The sequence below is a fragment of the Mus caroli genome, unplaced genomic scaffold (genome assembly GCF_978045245.1).
Source record: "Mus caroli unplaced genomic scaffold, Mus_caroli_1 scaffold_14, whole genome shotgun sequence".
In the NCBI taxonomy this organism is placed as follows: domain Eukaryota; kingdom Metazoa; phylum Chordata; class Mammalia; order Rodentia; family Muridae; genus Mus; species Mus caroli.
The window spans coordinates 34,313,391-34,336,877 of NW_028227269.1; the positions used below are offsets into that span (position 1 = coordinate 34,313,391).

General features: G+C 39.8%; 1 protein-coding gene and 1 non-coding gene across 2 annotated transcripts in view; both read right to left on the reverse strand.

Moving 5' to 3' along the window:
* Lrrc72 (leucine rich repeat containing 72) overlaps nt 1–23,487 on the reverse strand; it is a 48,032-nt gene that overhangs the window by 20,695 nt on the left and 3,850 nt on the right. The window contains exons 2-3 of the mRNA XM_021179453.3: nt 21,650–21,723; nt 17,410–17,479 (exon numbers count right to left, since the gene is read on the reverse strand). Coding sequence (XP_021035112.1) covers nt 17,410–17,479; nt 21,650–21,723 — 144 coding nt within the window. The remainder of the gene's footprint in view (nt 1–17,409; nt 17,480–21,649; nt 21,724–23,487) is intronic.
* Nucleotides 9,973–10,079, reverse strand: LOC115032895 (U6 spliceosomal RNA). The gene has a single exon (XR_003838543.1). It is a non-coding gene; the product is annotated as a U6 spliceosomal RNA (small nuclear RNA).

The window sequence follows — 23,487 nt, forward strand, 5'->3', positions numbered from 1 at the left end:
GTTTATTGTCTGTGCTTAACAGAGACAGATATCTGAATTCTCTTACAATGTTAAAAGAAAATATGTGCTTGTTGTCTCCTAAGAATTAAGGGGCTGGGGTCACATGATGCTGATTCATAGAATTATCAAAAGGAAACCTGAAGTAAAGGACTGAATTGATATTAAAAATAAAAGACGACTTGTGATCGGCAGGAGATCCAGAGAATGTTTTAGAATAGCAAGAGAGAACTCCTTGCAGAACTGTCTTGAGCAGAATAAAAAGAGCTGTCTGGAGATCTTGAGAGAGAGAAATGAGAGAGAGAATGAGAGAGAGCAGAACAGAATAGAACAGAACAGAAAGCAAGCAAGCTAGAAAGCTGACTCCAGTAGAACATAGGCCACCAACTTGGACCCATGATTTGATTTGGAGTCATTTGTTTTGCTGCTCTCAGACACCCCTTCTTCAGAACCCCTCTCTAAGCTGAGGCTAGTCCTTGGCAAACAACTGGATTGAAAATGGGCAGAGAGTGGCAGAGGGAAGAGGAGGCTAAAGGGGAGCTACAAGAGGCACATGCTCCTCTCTAATGCAGTCACATTCCAGGAAAGCAGAGAATCAGGAAGCTCAGGGAATGGAATGTGGGTGTGGTTGGGGCTGGAGAAGGTGGATACTGAGAATGATAGCCACTACTGACTGTAGGTGTGACTACACACACCTACAAGACAATAAAGCAGGAGTACCATGCCGGTGATAGGCCAGGCCTAGCCATTTAAGGCCATCAAGGCGGCCACCATTTCCAAGCTGTGGTTGCTACATTCCGTACACTGTTGACATGCCAAATACAACTGGAGGAAGACCTTTCTATTTCCTCAAGCCTTACCTGGGGAAAGTCTTAGGATTGCCGTGGGTCTGAGACACAGTCAGTCAGGACACACCCATCCCATAAGATATAGTCAAAGAAGTTGAACAATTTGAAAGATAGCTACATGCTAGTAGTGTAACATGTTAATGGAATATTATGCCTGATGGCCAAGACATGAAATGAAACTATCAGTGTATGAGTGAGTAAAGAATGGGATACTCGTCAGTCTTCAAAGAGAAGGAAAACCTGTTATTTTGATAATACAGAAGAGCCTGGAAGCCAGGTTAATTAAAACAAGTCAGGCACAGAAAGGTAAGTATTATGTAACCATGCTCATATGTGGATGAGCTGCAAAAGTAGAATTTATAAAGTTGAAAGAAGAGAGATGGCTACTTAGAGGCTGGAAAAGAAGGGTATGGGTACTTATTTAATAAAAGGCTGCTATGATTCGGATGGAACTGAATCTGTCAATGGTCAACAACAATGTACTGTATATTTCAGAATAATAGTTTTAATTGGTTCACATAAAAATGACAGGTAACTAAAATGATGAGCAAATCAAATTCACATGATTTAATGACATTGGATACATATATACAACATCCCATAGTGCGCCAGGGCTAGCAACAAACTTATAGAGAATTAAAAGTAAACATTCTTTTTCTAGAGAGTGTTTCCAGTCTACCAATAGACACCTAACTGTCCTGCCACACAGAAGAGGTAAAGAGAAGAGAAGGAGAAGAGTGGAAGAGAAGAAAGAAGAGAGGGGAAAAGAAAAGAGAAGAAAGAGAGGGAGAAAAGAAAGAGAATAAGAGAAGGAAAAACAGGACAGGACAGAACACAGAACAGAAGAACAGAATAGAATGGACTAGAGAAGAGCAGAAGAACTCCTAGGCAGTTAAAGCTGAGAGACCCCAGGCAGAGCTAGAGGCAGACCATTCTGCCTTGGAGGATTCCATTCCCTGGAATTCTGACAAGTTGAAGACATTTTCTCCAGCTTGGATTTCAAAGTCCTCATAATCGAGGTCATTCTCTTGGGGCAGGCGATTGCCAAAGGCTTTCCTGAGAATTCTGACCACAGGAGGAGATGCCCATGCATCGCCATACCCAGGTTCCCTCAAATTCTGCCTTGCAGACACACCCTAGAATCAAGTTTGCATTGACAACTCCCAGCCACACATACACTTCCAACCACCAATAGACATTCATCTGTTTTTCTTTTCACAAGACAGAGTCTTATCATATAGCCCTGGGTGGCATGGAACTTGCTATGCAGACCTCAAACCCTGAGGGATTCATTTGCCTTCCTCTGCCTCCTGGCTGCTGGGATTAAAGGCATGTACTACTTACTTTACACAGCTAGATTTTCCTTTTAACGATGTGTGTGTGTGTGTGTGTACCACCTGCCCACCTGCATAGACAGAAGATGGCACTGAATGTCTTGTAACTGGAATTATAGGCAGTAATCTGTGAGCCACCTGAAGTAGGTACCTGAAGTTGGAATTGGACATGGGTCCAGCCAGAGCCGTGAGTGTTCTTAAGCACGCACCAGCTCTCTAGCCTTTAAACTTTCATCTTAAATACAGCCAATTTATAAAAGCCATTAAAGGGCAAAATTCTGGCATAAATAGAGATTTAAAAAATATACAGAAATAATATGAATAGATATTTAAAATAGCAGCAATAATTCTCATTATTACTATGCTTGAAGATATTAGAGGGCATTTTTATTCTTGGAACAAAGAAAACATAATATATATGCTCAGAGCATTGAGACACTCACTGCCAAGCCTTGGCAACCTGAGTTTGATCCCTGAGATCAGCATAGTGGGAGGGGAAAACCAACACCTGTAAGTTATCCTCTGATCTTCACCTACACCCACAGCACAGGTGTGCCTGCCCCTCCGACCAATAAAAATGTAACAAAATAAACATTTTGATTACCTCAAACATTTTTTTTTTTTTGGTTTTTTTTTTTTTTTTTTTTTTTTGGTTTTTCGAGACAGGGTTTCTCTGTGTAGCCCTGGCTGTCCTGGAACTCACTTTGTAGACCAGGCTGGCCTCGAACTCAGAAATCCGCCTGCCTCTGCCTCCCAAGTGCTGGGATTAAAGGCGTGCGCCACCACGCCCGGCTTACCTCAAACATTTTAGGACAAATGATTTAAAAAATGAAGAATGTTATTAAGGATGCAGAAAAATTGTATTTCTGCTACACTGTGTTAGGAGTGTTAGATGTGTGACTGCTATAGAGGGCATCCCAGCATCCTGGCCCACAATCTTCCTTTGCAATGTGGAGTTAAAAGAACAAAAGCGGGATCTCAAAGAGTTAACCTGCACTCCAACATCTACTGCTGAGTTATTCAAAATAGCCCAGGGGTGAAAAACAACTCAACCTTCTGCTGAAAGGGAAAGGGATTAAGGAAAAGTTTCAGTTTACATACAATGGAATATTAATGGAATATAAGTCTTAAAATATACAGAAATCCTACAGAGTGACATGGCTGAACTTGGAAGACACCATGCTAAATGAACTAAGACAATCCTGAAAGGACCAAAACAGTAAGGTTTTACTCTTGAAGTAGCTAAATAGCCAAACTTCTGGAGGCAGAAAGTAGAGAGCAATGATTGTTGTGGCCTGGGACAAGGGAAATAGAAGTTATTGATCAGTGTGTAAAAGTTATGAGACATGAGTAAATTCTAGAACTCTACTGTGACATATGGTACTGTGTTACCAATGTAGCAGTGTCCATTGAAATATTTGACTAGGAGGTAAATTTCATTTATGTATTCCTTTCCCAAGAGCAGCAAGCACAACCCAAGGAGCTCTAGGCTTCTTCTTGAATGAAGTACATCTTGGTTGTGGCAATGGTTTCATGGGTGTGTATGTATTTGTTCATAATTATCCAATTATGCCTTTTATATGTACTTTTTGTTGTTGTTTTGTTTTGTTTTCAAGACAGGGCTTCCTCTGTGTAGCTCTGGTTATCCTGGAACTCTGTAGAATAGGCTGGCCTTGAACCCACAGAAATTTGGCTCCCTCTGCATCCCAAGGGCTGGCATCAAAGTCATGCACTACCACCACTTGGCTGTACATTTTAAAAGTATGTTGTTATTTGTGCATCAGTTATGCCTTCATAAAAATGTTAGCAGTCTGAGCTGGAGAGATGGCACACAGTTGAAATCACTTACTGCTCTTGCAGAGGATTGCAGGTTTTTCTGAGCACTCATATCTAACTGCTTAAAACTGCCTGTAACTCCCTCTCTTCTGGTTTTAGCCAGCCCCGGCACACATGTATCCATATGCACATATATATGTGTATAAAATTAATCTTAAAATGAAAATTAAAATATTAAAATCACACAAGGGTAACATAAAAGGTAAGCATCTTTTACATAAAACATTATATGAATATGTAATTTTCCTGGGTTACACCTTTAAGGAGGTATTATATAATATAAACATTTTGGGGCTCAGGATGTAATTTAGTGAGTAGAGTATTTGACTTGCATACAGAAAACACTAAATCTGAACTCAGTACCGCATAAAATTGAGTAACGGTGGGGAGTTGTTACATGAGACTTTGCTTCTGAAAGGTAAAAGATATGAATAAGAAAGTAAATACTTAGATAAAAAGAGCACTTGAAAATGAAAAATTTGAAAGCAGGCTTTAAGAACATGACAAGGGCATGGGAGAGAAACCTGGAGGGCCACAGGAAGAAGAGTGGCATGTGAAGAACAGACAGGAAGATGCTAGAAGGCAGTTATGTGCTGATATGTGTTGTATGTATATCCATATGTGTTTGTGTGTATGTGTTTATGTGCCTGTACGTGCCTGTCTACATGTGCCTCTGAGTATATGTGTATATTTCGGGAAGAGAAAAAATGTACATAAAAGAGGAAGAAATGAAAATACTTAAGAAAAATTTCCCCAACTCAAAAGACACGAGGTTTTGGATTGAACTATCCTCAAGTCCAGCACAACTGATAAGGAATGGGTTCAGCTTTGTTTCTGCTGCTCTGAGCAAGCACCCTAGCCAATAGCAGCCTAAGGGAGGAGTTTATTTTAACCCATGGTGGCAGCAGGGAAGTCCACGCACCAGGAAATAACAAAGATTAGTCACGTTACCTCCACACTTAAGAGCAGAGAGAAATGAATGAAAGGCTGCTTGAGGTTCTACTGACTTTTTCTCTACTTGTTATAGTGCAGGACGTCCCCACCCCCCACCCCACTGTTGCTGCTGACTACAGTGGGCTGGGTCGTCCCATAACAGTTTGTACAATGAATACGATACTCCACAGTCACAGCCAGTGGTCAACTTCCCCAGGCAACTACAGGTTGAGTCAAGTGGAATATCAAAACCAACCATCACACTTATCAACATATATCACTGTGACGTGTCAGAATAGTTGAAGAGGAAGAGTATGGGTGGTCAGATCTTTTCCCTCCTGTGCACGTGTGCACATATGTGCTCACCTTTGCCCCCTCCCCCCCAACACCCTCCCCTGCACACCCCATACCAGGACTCACTTTTCTTTTTTTTTTTTTTTTTTTATTACATATTTTCCTCAATTACATTTCCAATACTATCCCAAAAGTCCCCCATAGCGCCCCCCACTTCCCTACCCACCCATTCCCATTCTTTTGGCCCTGGCATTCCCCTATATTGGGGCATATAAAGTTTGCAAGTCCAATGGGCCTCTCTTTCCATTGATGGCCGACTAGGCCATCTTTCGATACATATGCAGCTAGAGACAAGAGCTCCAGGGTTCTGGTTAGTACATCATGTTGTTCCAACAATAGGGTTGCAGATCCCTTTAGCTCCTTGGGTACTTTCTCTAGCTTCTCCATTGGGAGCCCTGTGATACATCCAATAGCTGACTGTGAACATCCACTCCTGTGTTTGCTAGGCCCCGGCATCGTCTCACAAGAGACAGCTATATTTGGGTCCTTTCAGCAAAATCTTGCTAGTGTATGCAATGGTGTCAGCGTTTAGAAGCTGATTATGGGACGGATCCCTGGATACAGCAGTCTCTAAATGGTCCATCCTTTCATCACAGCTACGAACTTTGTCTCTGTAACTCCTTCCCTGGGTGTTTTGTTCCCAATTCTAAGAAGGTGCACAGTGTCCACACTTTGGTCTTCATTCTTCTTGAGTTTCATGCGTTTATCAAATTGTATCTTATATCTTGGGTATCCTAAGTTTTGGGCTAATATCCACTTATCAATGAATACATATTGTGTGAGTTCTTTTGTGATTGTGTTACTTCACTCAAGATGATGCCCTTCAGGTCCATCCATTTGGCTAGGAATTTCATAAATTCATTCTTTTTAATAGCTGAGTAGTACTCCATTGTGTAAATGTACCATAATTTCTGTATCCATTCCTCTGTTGAGGGACATCTGGGTTCTTTCCAGCTTCTGGCTATTATAAATAGGGCTGCTATGAACATAGTGGAGCATGTGTACTTTTTACCGGTTGGGACATCTTCTGGATATATGCCCAGGAGAGGTATTGCTGGATCCTCCGGTAGTACTATGTCCAATTTTCTGAGGAACCGCCAGACTGATTTCCAGAGTGGTTGTACAAGCTTGCAATCCCACCAACAATGGAGGAGTGTTCCTCTTTCTCCACATCCTCGCCAGCATCTGCTGTCACCTGAATTTTTGATCTTAGCCATTCTGACTGGTGTGAGGTGGAATCTCAGGGTTGTTTTGATTTGCATTTCCCTGATGATTAAGGATGTTGAACATTTTTTCAGGTGCTTCTCTGCCATTCGGTATTCCTCAGGTGAGAATTCTTTGTTCAGTTCTGAGCCCCATTTTTTAATGGGGTTATTTGACTTTCTGGAGTCCACCTTCTTGAGTTCTTTATATATATTGGATATTAGTCCCTTATCTGATTTAGGATAGGTGAAGATCCTTTCCCAATCTGTTGGTGTTTTTTTTGTCTTATTGGTGTCTTTAGCCTTGCAGAAGCTTTGTAGTTTCATGAGGTCCCACTTGTCAATTCTCGATCTTACAGCACAAGCCATTACTGTTCTATTCAGGAATTTTTCCCCTGTGCCCATATCTTCAAGGCTTTTCCCCACTTTCTCCTCTATAAGTTTCAGTGTCTCTGGTTTTATGTGAAGTTCCTTGATCCACTTAGACTTGACCTTAGTACAAGGAGATAGGAATGGATCGATTCGCATTCTTCTACATGTTAACAACCAGTTGTGCCAGCACCATTTGTTGAAGATGCTGTCTTTCTTCCACTGGATGTTTTTAGCTCCCTTGTCGAAGATCAAGTGACCATAGGTGTGTGGGTTCATTTCTGGGTCTTCAATTCTATTCCATTGGTCTATTTGTCTGTCACTATACCAGTACCATGCAGTTTTTATCACAATTGCTCTGTAGTAGAGCTTTAGGTCCAGCATGGTGATTCCACCAGAGGTTCTTTTATCCTTGAGAAGAGTTTTTGCTATCCTAGGTTTTTTGTTATTCCAGATGAATTTGCAGATTGCACTTTCTAATTCGTTGAAGAATTGATTTGGAATTTTGATGGGGATTGCATTGAATCTGTAGATTGCTTTTGGCAAGATAGCCATTTTTACAATGTTGATCCTGCCAATCCATGAGCATGGGAGATCTTTCCATCTTCTGAGATCTTCTAGAATTTCTTTCTTCAGAGACTTGAAGTTTTTCTTATACAGATCTTTCACTTCCTTAGTTAGAGTCACGCCAAGATATTTTATATTATTTGTGACTATTGAGAAGGGTGTTGTTTCCCTAATTTCTTTCTCAGCCTGTTTATTCTTTGTGTAGAGAAAGGCCATTGATTTGTTTGAGTTAATTTTATATCCAGCTACTTCACCGAAGCTGTTTATCAGGCTTAGGAGTTCTCTGGTGGAATTTTTAGGGTCCCTTATATATACTATCATATCATCTGCAAAAAGTGATATTTTGACTTCATCTTTTCCAATTTGTATCCCTTTGATCTCCTTTTGTTGTCGAATTGCTCTGGCTAGGACTTCAAGTACAATGTTGAATAGGTATGGAGAAAGTGGACAGCCTTGTCTAGTCCCTGATTTTAGAGGGATTGCTTCAAGCTTCTCACCATTTACTTTGATGTTGGCTACTGGTTTGCTGTAGATTGCTTTTATCATGTTTAGGTATGGGCCTTGAATTCCTGATCTTTCCAAGACTTTTATCATGAATGGGTGTTGGATCTTGTCAAATGCTTTTTCCGCATCTAAGGAGATGACCATGTGGTTTTTGTCTTTGAGTTTGTTTATATACTGGATTACGTTGATGGATTTCCGTATATTGAACCATCCCTGCATCCCTGGGATGAAACCTACTTGGTCAGGATGGATGATTGTTTTGATGTGTTCTTGGATTCGGTTAGCAAGAACTTTATTGAGGATTTTTGCATCAATATTCATAAGGGATATTGGTCTGAAGTTTTCTATCTTTGTTGGGTCTTTTTGTGGTTTAGGTATCAGAGTAATTGTGGCTTCATAGAATGAGTTGGGTAGAGTACCTTCTGTTTCTATTTTGTGGAATAGTTTGTGAAGAACTGGGATTAGATCTTCTTTGAAGGTCTGATAGAACTCTGCACTAAACCCATCTGGTCCTGGGCTTTTTTTAGTTGGGAGACTATTAATGACTGCTTCTATTTCTTTGGGGGATATAGGGCTGTTTAGATCATTAACCTGATCTTGATTCAACTTTGGTACCTGGTATCTGTCTAGGAACTTCTCCATTTCATCCAGGTTCTCCAGTTTTGTTGAGTATAGCCTTTGGTAGAAGGATCTGATGGTGTTTTGGATGTCTTCAGGATCTGTTGTTATGTCTCCTTTTTCATTTCTGATTTTGTTAATTAGGATGCTTTCCCTGTGCCCTCTAGTGAGTCTGGCTAAGGGTTTATCTATCTTGTTGATTTTCTCAAAGAACCAGCTCCTTGATTGGTTGATTCTTTGAATAGTTTTTCTTGTTTCCACTTGGTTGATTTCACCCCTGAGTTTGATTATTTCCTGCCGTCTACTCCTCTTGGGTGAATTTGCTTCCTTTTGTTCTAGTGCTTTTAGGTGTGTTGTCAAGCTGCTAATGTGTGCTCTCTCTAGTTTCCTTTTGGAGGCACTCAGAGCTATGAGTTTTCCTCTTAGAAATGCTTTCATTGCGTCCCATAAGTTTGGGTATGTTGTGGCTTCATTTTCATTGAACTCTAAAAAGTCCTTAATTTCTTTCTTTATTCCTTCCTTGACCAAGGTATCATTGAGAAGAGTGTTGTTCAGTTTCCACGTGAAGGTTGGCTTTCTATTATTTATGTTGTTATTGAAGATCAGCCTTAGGCCATGGTGATCTGATAGGATGCTTGGGACAATTTCAATATTTTTATATCTGTTGAGGCCTGCTTTGTGACCAATTATGTGGTCAATTTTGGAGAAGGTACCATGAGGTGCTGAGAAGAAGGTATATCCTTTTGTTTTAGGATAGAATGTTCTGTAGATATCTGCCAGATCCATTTGATTCATAATTTCTCTTAGTTTCACTGTGTCCCTGTTTAGTTTCTGTTTCCATGATCTGTCCATTGGTGAAAGTGGTGTGTTGAAGTCTCCCACTATTATTGTATGAGGTGCAATGTGTGCTTTGAGATTTACTAAAGTTTCTTTAATGAATGTGGCTGCCTTTGTATTTGGAGCATAGATATTCAGGATTGATAGTTCCTCTTGGAGGATTTTACCTTTGATGAGTATGAAGTGTTCCTCCCTGTCTTTTTTAATGATTTTGGGTTGGAAGTCAATCTTATCAGATATTAGAATGGCTACTCCAGCTTGTTTCTTCATGCCATTTGCTTGGAAAATTGTTTTCCAGCCTTTCATTCTGAGGTAGTGTCTATCCTTTTCTCTGAGATGAGTTTCCTGTAAGCAGCAAAATGTTGGGTCTTGTTTGTGTAGCCAGTTCATTAGTCTATGTCTTTTTATCGGGGAGTTGAGTCCATTGATATTAAGAGATATTAAGGAAAAGTAATTGTTGTTTCCTGTTATTTTTGTTGTTAAAGTTGGCATTTTGTTCTTGTGGCTGTCTTCTTTTAGGTTTGTTGAGGGATTACCTTCTTGTTGTTTCTAGGGCGTGGTTCCTGTCCTTGTAAAAATATGGAACGCTTCACGAATTTGCGTGTCATCCTTGCGCAGGGGCCATGCTAATCTTCTCTGTATCGTTCCAATTTTAGTATATGTGCTGCCGAAGCGAGCACAGGACTCACTTTTCATTTGATACATTGAAAAATAAGAAAATAAAAACGGAGGGATACCTTATCACCACCCCAAAATTCTACTGGTGAAATAAGCCAAACTCGGTTCATACACGAGGATTGAACTCATACAATTATAGGCATTCACAATATGAAAACCTGGATGACCCGCAAAGCCTTATCCAGGTATGTAATGGAGGAAAAAGACAGACAAGCATTTCAGGAGACAGGAAGAGATCTTAGGATTTCCCTAGGGTGGTGGTGAGGGGGACAGGAGCTGCACACAGACACATGGAGCATGTCTAAAGGGCATCAGCAAACTAAGACAATGGAAGGAACTGAATGCCTTCAGGTTGCTCAGCTGATGGGATTTTGAGTTGAGTAAGTAAAAAGAGCATTTTAAAGGAATATTAATTTGTAGAGCAGATCATGCAGCAGTTTCCTGAAGGTGTTGGTGGGAGTTGGGTGTACTTCTGAGGCCTCTGCTGGCTTGTAGAGGTCACCTTTTACCTCACTTGAACTGTTCCATGTGCATACGAATAGCATCTCTTTGTGAGCCCTAATCTTCTCTTTTATAAAACTGCAAGCCATATTGGATTAGGGCCCACCCTTAATAACCCATTTAACTTAATTACTTCTAAATGCCCTATCTCCAGTACAGTTACTAGGGACCCGGGGTCATAACTTCTACATATTAACATATTAACATAGGGAGATGGGAGTCAACCCTTAGGGTGGAAAAAAATCAAACAAACAAGAACTCCAGGGAATCAGAAGGACAATAAAGGAAAAGCGAAGTATAATGCATGGTTTAGTTCTGAAAAGCATACTTTGTCTTAACAATGTAATGAGTGAACACTGATTTAACCAAAATTACACTACAACCACATAAGGAGACCAGGAAGTGGGAAGTATGTATGTGTGTGGTACAAGTGGGAACAAGAAGGGGAAAGAACTAACCCTTCATGTTCCTTAGTGGAAACAAAATAATTTGTGCAAAAGAGAAAAGTCAGGAAGCAAAGTAGCCTGAGAGCTGCATGGTGCTCATCCGAGGAGGACAGCTGAAGGGGCGAGCTCCTGGGCCCGTGGCTAAGTCGTAGAACTACCTAAGTTTTGACTTTTACCATGTGAGTCCATAGTGCTATTAGAATTTTAAAACTATATTTTCAAAGGGGTAGAAGGCTGAATCTTCATCTTTATTCTGCAACTGTGTGTGCATGGGCTTCATTAGTGCTTCACCCACCCCAGAACACGGCTTTGTCATGATGATCTTTGAAGCAGTCAAGAACACACCATACATATTACAGGAGCATCTGTGGAGAGGTTGCAACTCAATACACAGCGACAGAAAGGTAGCTCTCCCTGAGCCTTCGGTTCAACACCCATTCACTAAATAGTTGCTCGTTCCAGGGTATTCCGTCAGGAATCATCATTTCTTACGTTTCTGTTCCTTTATTCTGCACACGTGTCTCTCTAAACATTATCTAATAAGATTTGAGAGATTCCAACTTTTCAGAATTTGAACCTCTCCATAGTTTCAAGACTTCCTCGGTGATTCCTAGTAGAAATGAGAACTTCCTTAAGATATTTGCTATCTCAGACTTTCTGCGTAGGCATGGACAGCATCCAGGCCAAGCCTTTACAGCGTACCATCCTGTACTTCAATCAGGAATCAGCAAGGCAAAACAGCCAGTTATTTCTTATGGCAGCAGAGATGAGACAAGGTTGTCCACAGCTGGAATGGCTGGAGTGTTGAGTCCTCTTACAGTGGCTGGCGCTGAAGATACCAACATGACAAGTGTAGGCTTCTAACTGCTCTCTGTGGAACCTCACTCTGCCATATGGTTTTTTAACTTTTACTGTGCTTGCAAATGCTACAACTTTCCTGAGAATTTTTTTGAACTTTATTTTTAAATCTCATAATACCTACCCACCATCATTTCAGTAAGTACGCTTTCTGCGTAAATCGGTAGGAGGATACTTCTGTCCTTTTTATTACTTGAATTGATGTCTATGTGAAGAAAAGTCCCTACTGCGATGTCTAATGAGGAACTGGCACATCAACTTCACAGAAATAAAATGCTGGGAACATCCCTGACTTACTTTCCTCAAGTTTATAATTGATGACCAAGGACATACCATTTGTGATTCATTGACAACTTGGAAATTTTGCATTTATGAGGAAATTCTAGGGTTTTAATTTACCATCCTTCCATTAAATAGGCAGTGCTAAGTTGCTGAAGCTTGTTGACACAGCAGCAAGAAAAAAAAAAGACCAAAGTCCCAGGGTTTTTTTTTTTTTTTTTTTTTTTTTTTTTTTTTTTTTTTTTGTAGCACTGGAGGGGACACACACACACACACACAAATAAGTTAATTGCATGTTATGCTATAAGTGGGTACATGTTGTGGGAAAGAGCCTGGAGATGGAGAGAAGAGGTGGTGCTGATGGGAGTGCTGGCTTCCAAGGATGCTTGAAAGCCTCTGTGAAGGAGACAGAGTAGGTTAGTTATAGGACCAGAACCTGGGATAAACCAGGGCTCAATGGAGAGAGACAGGATGGTGTTGGGAACGGCTGGAGCAGAGTTCAAGGACTGAGAAATAGCCAGGCCCTCTTTGTGCTGTTCCGAAAGTAACAGCAGCAAGAAGACATCTCGACTTTGAGCAGAGGGGAGACTTGTTTGCATGTAGGTTTCCACAGGCCACTGGTTTCTGTTGTTTTGTTTTTCTTGTTTTCTTTTTTTTTTTTTTTTTTTTTTTTTGTCATACTGAGTGATTTCAGTTCAAGGAGTAACTGATGATGGGAAACAGTTTCGGCTGCAATTCTTGGCAATTCCTAGAGACCAATGGGCAGAGGCCATGGATACTGCTAAATGTCTTCAAGTGGCCAACTCTCACCATCAAGCAGAACTCAGCTCAGAAAATCAGCAGCATCATGGCTGAGAAACTGACACAAGCTAGAATTATCCAGAAGGGAGCATAAATTGAGAAAATACCTTAAGATTCTGCTGAGAGACCTTTTCTTAATTAGTTATTGATGGGGGAGGACCCAGCCTATTGTGGGTGGTGCCATCCCTGGGTTCTATAAGAAAGCAGGCTGAGCAAGCCATGGAGAGAAAGCCTTCTTCAGTGGCCTCTGCATCAGCTCTTGTCTCCGAGTTCCTGCCCTGCTTGAGCTCCTTTCCTGACTTCCTTTGATGATGAAGTATGATGTGAAAGTGTAAGCTGAACAAACCTCTTCCTCCCCAAGTCTCTGTGGTCATGGTGTTCCATCACAGCAATAGTAACCCTAGCTAAGACCTGTTGTTCTAATTCATCCCCTCTCCCTTATTCTCCCAGTTGAGTTGATCCCCCCTCCTTCACCAGTTTAAACCTCCTTTTGGCTTTCTCATCATATGTATTCCATTACTTTCTCTTTGCCAATTTCCCAAACATCTCTTCCTTCCCATGATTCCCCTTTCTACCTCTGTGTTCTAAAAACAGCACTCCCCCCACAAACCCAAACTCTACAGAGTGAAAACACAAAGTATTTGTCTTCCTGAACCTAGCTTAATTTTGCTTAGTATAAGGATTTTTCAGTTCCGTGCAGTTCCCCACAAATGTCCTGATTTCATTTTTCTTCATGGCTATGTAAAATTTCATTTAGCATGTATATTACATCGTTTTTATCCTTTCGTTGATTGATGGACTTCTAGGCTGATTCTGTTTCCTGGCTATGGTGAGTGGAACAGCAATGAACATGGATGGACAAGTGTCTCTGCAGTTTGTTGACTTAGACTCTGTGTGGTGATTCTGGAGTGATACATTTCAGCCATACAGAAATTCTATTTGTTTTGTTTGCGGACATCTCACCCTGACTTCCGCGGCCGATTCATAGTTGTATTCACACTAGCAGTGTATGCCCTCCTCCTTCCCAGCACCCTCACTCGCATTTGCTGCCATCCATGTCCCAAATGATAGCCATCCTTAGTGGAGTGGGGTGGCCTCTTATGGCAACTGAAGTTTGCATCTTGTAGGGGAGAATTTTAATAATATAACATGTAGGCACGGAAAAATTAAAACTAATATTCATCCTGGTTTTCTAAGTTGACTTCTATGGTGTTTCTGCCTAATAAATGAAGATGGTAGTTTAGACTAGCTTAAAACATATACACCTAAAATAATTAAATCTTTAACCTTAAAAAATTAAGCTTGAAAGTATTCAGAAATAGTCGATGTATCTAATCAAGGAGATTTTATTCACATGGTTCTCCCCTTTTATTTGCAAATTAGTGAGATTTTTATGGGAACACTTTCCAAAAATAAATTGTCTTTTTTTTTTCTTTAAAAATGACAACTCAAGGGGACCGGCTCAGCAGGTATGAGCACCGGCTGCTCCTCCAGAGGATGTGGATTTGATCCCTAGCTCCTAACATGGTGGTTCACAACTTCTGTAATGCCCATTCCAGAGGCTCTCTGGTCCTCTTCTCCTCTCTGCTGGTACCACATGCATGCAGACAGTACATACATGTCCTCAAAAGACCCATATATGTAAATGAAAAATATTTTAAAAGTCAGAACTGGATGTATACTGCTCACATCCATGGCTCTCACAGCCCGGTAGAGAGCTCCATATTATTTCTGCTGATTTTTTTTTTAATTTATGTTTTAAATATTTGGTAAAATATTAGTCTTCCAACAAAGTTGAAAAAGTAATATAGTCAATGTTTCCCTGAGGTCAGAAAAATTCATCATAAGAGCACAGATTATGTGGGAGTCATATAGTTTACTTTCTTTATTAATGGCTTTTATATCCAGTATGGGAGCTTTTAATTATTCTCTAGAAAAAAGGTAAAGTGTTTCTAAATGGACAAATGCGTATATTCAAACTTATTACAAGTAAACCCGAGGGATATCTCCCAAATTTCTGCATTATGAGTACCCAATCAATCATTAATCAGTAGAAAATTCAGGTTAGCTTTATTCACTAATCTCAGGAGCACTTAGAATGCGTCAGGTGGGTTCCCCTTTCATATCTAGTTACACAGACTATATAAATGTGTTCTTTTGAGTATAAGCAAGTGAGGATTTTAGAAAATACAGAGACCTTTGCACATAGAAAAAGACAAGTGAAGGGTTCTGACTCTCCTCCCACCTACCCCCTTCTAAAGAAAGAATAAGATGTTGACAGGTGAGGAATCCCTTGCTTTCTGCAGAACACCTCTGTAGATCAACCTTATGAAAAGTCAATGGGTGGCTGGGGGGCAGACAAGACTCATTCACAGATAGTCAGGAAACTCCCCAAATTCCCTAATCATGTCTCTTGCCTTAGACATGGTACAACACTTTTACACATTCTCCCTTTCAGAAGTGACCACCACAAGGAGCCACTCTGAAAGCAAAACTGAGTCACCGTTGCCATGACGGAAGATTGGCAGCTTGGTTTTACTCAGACTTCGAATGCTATGACTCAGGATAATTTCTGACAGGGTGTCTAGAAGGCTTTTGAATTTTAATACCCATCAGTTGTACATATTCTCTCTATTTTAGTAGTTAGTTGCCTGAACCTTGAAGGTATTTCTATTTTTGTTTCCTCCTAGAAATTACTTCAAGATTAAAGGACAGTCTGATGCTTATAGTTAATACTGAAAGCAATTTAATTTTCCATTTTCACTCAGTTGGTTAAGAAAATGAAATGACACGTTGAAATGTTTTCATAAACATAGCTGTTTAAAAATTCAGTGTTGTGAAGATAGATATTTGCACAAAGGCAAATATGTTAGGGAAAAGATTATCATCTTTCTGACTACTGGTATTTGGAAATCTGAATTCAAAATGCTCAGGTGGACTTCTCAATGAATAAGCAAAATCCAGACCCTTGCAAGCCACCGTAAATGTTAAAAGCCATCTTCTAACCAGTTAACTAGACACACTGCCTGGGTTTGAGTGTCAGTTGATTCTTTTATTTGGCTTGGGAAGAGTTGGGAGCCCGACACTAAGGCAGACTTGAAGAGGATAATGGGAGTGAATATGCTAAATGCACATATGAAGACATTACAGTGTAACCTATAATTCTGTGTAATTAACGGACACTAGTAAAAAGCTTATAAATGCAATATTAATAAAATAATGTGTATCTGAGACACTTTACAATGGGTGACCAAAGTATATAGTGTCAAGGTTCAGAGACTTCAGTTAGAAGTAGTGTTCAGATAAAGGTGAGGTCAGGAAGAGTAAGTGGAAAGACCCAGTGGTTAGCTTTCAGTTGCTATGTCTAAATATTGGAGAAAATCAACTTGGAGCAAGACTTTTTTTTGGCCCTGGGTTTCAAAGCTTTCATTCTGTTTTTCAGTCTAGGTGAATTATGACTGATAGTGAAGCAGAATATTTCAAGAGAGATGTGTGGCAGATGAGACCACTCGAGATAGCCAGAAAGCTCAGAGCGGGGAAGAGGCCATGGTTCCAATAGACCCTCAATGACACGACCAGGCTTACACTAGGATCCACCTCCTAATGTTCCCATCACCCTTATTAGCACCAAAAGCTGGTCACCAGGCCCTTACCACAGGAAACTTTGACTACCATGGTAGATGGAAAACATCACAAGAGACCTAGCAGGGAAGCTTCCAGATGACACACAGAGTCAAGAGACAACCTGTGTAGTGCTAGTGGATACAAAACAAAGAACTGTTTCTCCTTTGCTTTCATCAACCTCCACACCACCCCAGTCCATACCAAACACGCCTAGAGATATGGGTAAAGGTAATTGCCACCATACCATCCTTGGAGAAGACTGAAGTGGAGGAGAGGAGGCAAGAAAAGGCATGACTACATCTCCATAGTTAATACAGAAAAGAGCTGTCCACCTATAATCATGCCATTCCCAGGAAAATATTTTGAAATGAGATTGCAATAAGTACCTCAACAATGAGATATAAATTTCATCTCACTAAGGCAGGGTGTGTGTGTGTGTGTTTCCGTGCCTGTCTGTGTGTCATTCACACAGAAAGAATAATATATGAAAAATATCCTCATTTATGAACCCAATCTAAGACACTGACCGAATCGACTATATGATTTTGTATTACTAGGAAAGGAGCGACTGTCCAAGCTTTCCTTCACAGAACATGGGAGGCAGAAATCTGTGATCTGATAGAATCTCACATTTCTTTACTCAATATACCAGATAGATATGCCTACATTTGCTTGGGAGATCCCTCATATCATAGTTCATATACTTGTGTGTTTCTCATCTGATGTTAAGCTTTACAAATAATATGTAATATTCTAAATATTAGTTCCATTAAAGGATGAAATCATGACACTTAAGGAACTTAAAGATAAAGCATAACATTACCTTATTGTGATGGAGCCACAAATATCTTAATTTTTTAAATCTAGAAAGATCAATAACCTCTGTCAGTTCCCTAGAAAGGAAAAAAACCATGAATATTAGCAACAAGTCACTTGCTTATTGATAAGGCTGTCCATACTGCTAGGATAATTTGGAGGAACTGGCAAGGCCACCCTTCCCTTTCAGAATTACACTTACATTCTAATTCAGAAAGTTCATTAGCTGAAACATATCTTATTATGGCAGAGTATATTTCAATCTCATTTCAAAACATTTTGCTGGGCATTGGGAAGATATTAAAAAATGAAACAGACACTGGACTGTCAACTCAGTGGGAAAAATTGAACTGGGTGCTGTTTTAGTCTTGTCTGCAGGTTCTCACTCTGTGACTGGTCCTGTTGTGGCCATACAAGATCTAGGAGATAATATTGCCAGGATACTTAGGGCCAGACACTGAGGAGGGTTTTTTTTTTTTGCTCACTATTCTCCTGGTTAGTACCATACACACTTAAGGAGACTAAGTGTAATTCAGCAAAGTAAACAATCAAATTGTTCACATTCCCACCTACATTTCCTTTATCGTTCGTTTATGTCTTATCAATATTCATATATTACAGTCAGTTGGCCTAACTCCAGTCATTGTAAGTTTACATTTGCCAAAGTCTTCCCCACTAACATATTTACGTATTGAAAAGTCCTAGATAACTGGCCGTCAGGATACCACATATTCTTGATTCACCTCACAGTTTCCTATCAGTTATATTCCAGATATATCACCTTAATGACATTGGTGGAAAGTCTTGTGTTACATCAGAACGTTAATGGTGTCAGTTTGTCTCACTCCTGGCAAAACTAAGTTCTGTTATTTGTTTAGGGCCTGCCAGGTCTGTATTGTAAAAGTATAAATTTTATAATAAAAAGCTAATGTGTAGGACCCAACTCTGACTCCGTGCATGCCATCTTGCTCCCGACAATTGCATCACCATCAGTTGGTGATTCCTACCTGATTTGGGATTGGTCCTCATTCTTCTTTCATTAACTTTTCTTTCTACAAAGAGCATCTGCTCTTCTTTCTCTCATTTACTTTTCTTCTCTATCTTCTTCGGATTTACATGCCCTCTCTGACACAGTTTCTCTGACACAACATGTACCACCAGGCTTCTCCAAAGCAACTTTCAATAGAAAGCACACAACACTAATGCATTCTCTCTTTCTCCCTCCCTCCCCCTCGCCCTCTCACTCCTTATCAGTTTTCTTATAATAATAATGTGGATGCTGAAAATGTGGTTATTACATAAACATAACAAAGTGAATCAATTTTTTAAAAAGTGCTCTCAAGCTGGGAATATTTGTTCTGCACACAGGCCTGTCCTACAACAAGAATAAGATGTTATATTTTAAGATGGGGCCAAGCAAGAATATGAGGTATAAATTTACTAATGATGCTATGACTTTTGCTGACAATAATGTGTCAATGAATGTTACAAAATATATTTTGCAGTTGACAGGAGAGACTGAGAAGACACTGTCATTGCAAGGGCAATAGGGATTTAAACAAAATACCTAGCTCACCTAGTTTATGCATATAAGCTGAAATAGTTTTTGCCCTGACTCTGTTGTCTTTCATATAAGAAGATCACTATTCACCAACAGCCAGGTTCAATGTTTCTAATTTTCTAGTGTCTTAAAGCTATCCTTTTTACCTACCCACTCAGGTAATCAAGAGTATACCATTGTTGGAGTTGCAAAAGGCTTACTGATGCAGCATTTTGATCATATATTCTTTTATTATTGTTATAAATCAAACTGATCTCTAGAAAGGCTTAAAGCATGACCTTGAACATGTTCAAATTTTTTGCTATATGTATTATATTCTAAAACATTTATTTTTTGTTTGTTTGTTTAAAGGATCAAACCCATGTCCATGCTGGGCAAAGTGCTTTGCTAATGATCTAGACCCAAGGGCTGGTTTACATTTCAAGTGGAGCATCTCTTTATTATCTCACCAACAAACAATTCAGAGCCACTGAAAAATCACACATTTTCTGTAATAATAAGATAAAAATAAATACTTAATATGGCCAAAGAAATGTTTATTAGTGAATAATTCCTCAAATCACTGTAGACGCAGGATTAAATTCATTGTTAAACTGGGCCGTTTCATTAAAATGAGGCTGGATTTCAAAGACTTTAAATAAATAAATATATGTCGTGCCTATTATATAATAATACACGAATTATGCATGTCCAGAGAGGCCCAAGAATGGGAAAAATCAAAATCACAGGATCAGTAAAATGACTCAGGGTTAAAGGAACCTGCAGGCAGAACTAATGGCTTGAGTTTGATCCCTGAGTCCCACAAGGGAAAAACAAAGAATTAATTCCCTGACGTTGTTTTCTACCCAGCTCCCAAGACAAAATAAATATAATAAGTCAATGAAAAGGGTTAGCAGTCCAGTCTTTGTCCATTTCATTTCACTCTAACCCACTACCTCAGAATGGGTTCTTTATAAAGAACAGATTTGATGAGGCTCAGGGTAAACAGGAGGCACAAGATGAATCTTTGTCTCTTCCTCAGATACTGTGAGAAGGAAAGAATAATATTCTTCCCACTTTTTCTCTCATCAGTATTATCCTGACAATGACTGAGATATGATTTTATAGTAATTTATTTACTCTGATGCTTAAAGAGCTAATGGTCAATGGGGGAATCCTGGTTGGCTGCAACTTCTGGATTGTCTCTATTGTTAAGATTCTAGGGGATTTTCATGATCTAGCTCCCCGCCCTCCACCATGTACAAAGTATAAAACGCACCAAAGGGCACATCTGTGTCTGGCATGGTGCTCGCTACCTGGAAGGACTGTGCTGGCCTCAAGGAGGGGCCATGTTTCTAAGCACTGTAACTATGGCAACACCATTTCTGCCCTGGCCCTGAAGATGAACTCTAACAGACCTAAGAACCTAAATGAAAATGACCAGCACAGAGAGCCACAGAGACATCCACAAACCAGCTCTCAGGATGGTGAGAGTGGTATGCCTTGTCTGAAAAGAGGAAAGAAATACAGATCAGTAGCGTGTCTGAACATGTGTGGGTATGGAGTGATGCTATTGTAGATAATTCTTCTCTTGTTCACTCTCTTTCCCTTACTCCTGTCCTCAACAGCAGAAAATGGATTGCTAAGTCCAAGGTCAGATAGCATCTGTCCCTCTTGCTACATTATGACATGGTGAAGACATGGTGTGAGAGTCGGGGAGCAAACTCAGCCTGTTTTGGTGGCAATGGCATTAAGCCAGGAAATGCAGAGCTCCCATGACCCCAGTCAACTCACAATGGTCTTGTTTTTCAACACTGCTACATTAGAGATTTAGTTTCCAGTGTTTGAATTTTGGGGGACACATATGTATCAGAGCAGTGTTATTGCTATTAAAATGCAAACAGTGGCTGTACATAATGTCACTTATTGGCCAGTGGAAATACACTGTGGTCAGAGTCAAACTGTACCCACCATATCCTCTCCCTCTTATGCCTGGCATTTGTCTCAGACACTGGGGGTTCTGTGCTCTCTAGCATACTACCTTGATGCAAAGGAGAGGTTTTCTTGTTTGCTATCAAAATCAACATAAGTGCTTTTATGGGTTATTGCAAAAGACTTGTTTTTATGTACGAGCAGTGGAACATTATTCATCATCATCATCATCACCATCATCACCATCATCCTGAATACTTATTATATACCAGATCTCTAGTTTCTAAATCTCAATGTCACAGCAATCCTGTAATAAGGTTGTATTATTATACAAGAGTAGTATTGCTAAATGATGTAAAAGGTATATAGTTGATATTTGCTACTTTTAAAAAGTAGCCCATGGTGTCTAGGACGTACTGATAGTAAAGTTATATTCATTGTTTTTCTACAATTCTTATTTACCTGGTGTTTTTTTGTTTTTATATGTGACAATCCTAGCAGGAAAGTTATATAACATACCAAGATCATACTGAGGCAGCCCGGCTCAATAACCTCTGCCTTTTAATCCTTTTTGATGTCTTGCCTCTCCAGTGTAAGTGGCAGACCCTCATAAGAGGTAAAGGAACATCCTCTGGCCACCTACCCAGTCACTCCTTAAAGGAGGTAATGAAAGGACATTTGCCTCTATAAAAGATTGTAAAATGATTTCCTTCTGTGTTGATTTTGTTTTTTTTTTGTTTTTTGTTTTTTTTAATTTTTCATGAAGTACACTTACTTTTTAGAAAGGAATAGCTCCAAGACGTCAATATCCCTCTTGTGGCCGCATATCTTTAGCTGATCTTCAACTGCCTGATAACATATAATTAATCTGTCAAAGCACATTCCAATGAGCAAAAATACTGAGACATTTGCAGTCAATAACAATATGTCTACAAGAAGATCAAAAGAAAGGCAAATACAGAGGCAACCACTCTAATTGATAAATTCCAACACTACAATTATATATTATTTACTCATCTTTGTGGTTGAATCTCATTATTTTTAACCCTAGGCGCAGATGTGTAAATAACTTTTAACCAGAGAAGGAAAAAATACGAATACATATAAACACCACGATTAAGTTAATTCTCTATGAGGTAGAATATTTTGGCTCTTTGATAATTACTCTAAAATGTCCCTTCAGAAATGAAGAATTAGTTTTATAGTGTTCTGTATTTATAAAGAGCATCTAGAGCCAGGTTAAGGGACAAGGGGTAAAATATAGTGCATATTTTAGAGATGTTCTTCCAGTGGCTCACTTCAGTATGCTTAGCATAAGTAAGTTCTCAATGAGTATTAAACAAGGGATTAAATGTCATTTTTTTTCGGAGTAAATTAATATACTGTCCATTTTCTTGCTACAGGCTTTGTTTTAAAAGTAAAGGCTCAGCAACAGCTATAACACCCTTTGCTTTCTCTTTAATAATTACCAAATAAACTGTTGTAGGCCACCTAACTGAGAGTAATATGGAATAATTACAGCCTGTCTATAATTGGCCATGACCGTGTAGAGCTAACAAGACACAACAGAAGCGGCGGGGTCATCCGTGCAGTTCTGGGGCCCACAAACATCGTAATTATCAGAGTCAAAACAATCAAAGATTTGGGGTGTGGATTTGTGGTGGGTGGTAAGACTGCAGCGTCAGAAAGGGATTTACAAGGTTTTGCGAGTGCATCAACTGTAAAGTAGAGAACTTTAAAATGGGAGAGTGAGCAGGTGAACAAATGCAGAAGGAACTGAGAGGGGTAAATATCCTAGTGGAGGAGGACTGCAGATTTGCAGTTCCTCACAGCCCTTGATTCTGAAGGGAAGCTGAAGTGTGTGTGTGTGTGTGTGTGTGTGTGTGTGTGTATGTGTTCAGGCTCAAGTCTTCCAATAGCTGCATTATATTTTACATGAACACAAACCAACTCATTGGGCCGGGCTTGGATGGTCTCATCTGGGTATTTCGTCTTAAGCATCTAAACCCTCAGCCTACACATAGAGTCAATCAAAATACTGCAAAGTGACTTGGAGCCAAAGTAGAATTAAAATTTTTTATCCTGTTAATCATGCTTTTCACTTGATCTAGCCATTGCTACACGGAAACACAGTGAAGTATATTCTTGTCAATCTCAACATATTTCTGTGTGGCTATGAAACATGCCCCATAATTGGAACATTATGGATTATGGATTAAGGCATGTCCTCATAATAGTTATCCAGGAGTTTAAGAATAGAGAGAAGGGTATGATTGTCAATTTTATATGTGAACATGACTGGACTGAGAGATGCCCAGCTAGCTGTTAAGCGTCATCTGTGAGAGTCGGTGAGCCTGTCTCCAGAAAAGATTTGAACTGGCAGTCTGAACAAAGAAGCAGATTCTTGGTGCTGTGGTGGGCACCACCCAAATCAGTGAGTGCTCAACAGAAAGGTGAAGACATGCACATTTACTGTCACTTGAGGAGGTGGATGCTAATCATCCTCTTTCCCCACACAACCTCACTCCCAGCCATCAGTCATTGGCCTTGAACAAGAACAAGGCTGTGGACCTTCTCAAGACTTCCAGCATGCAGATAACAGGTTCTGAGAGG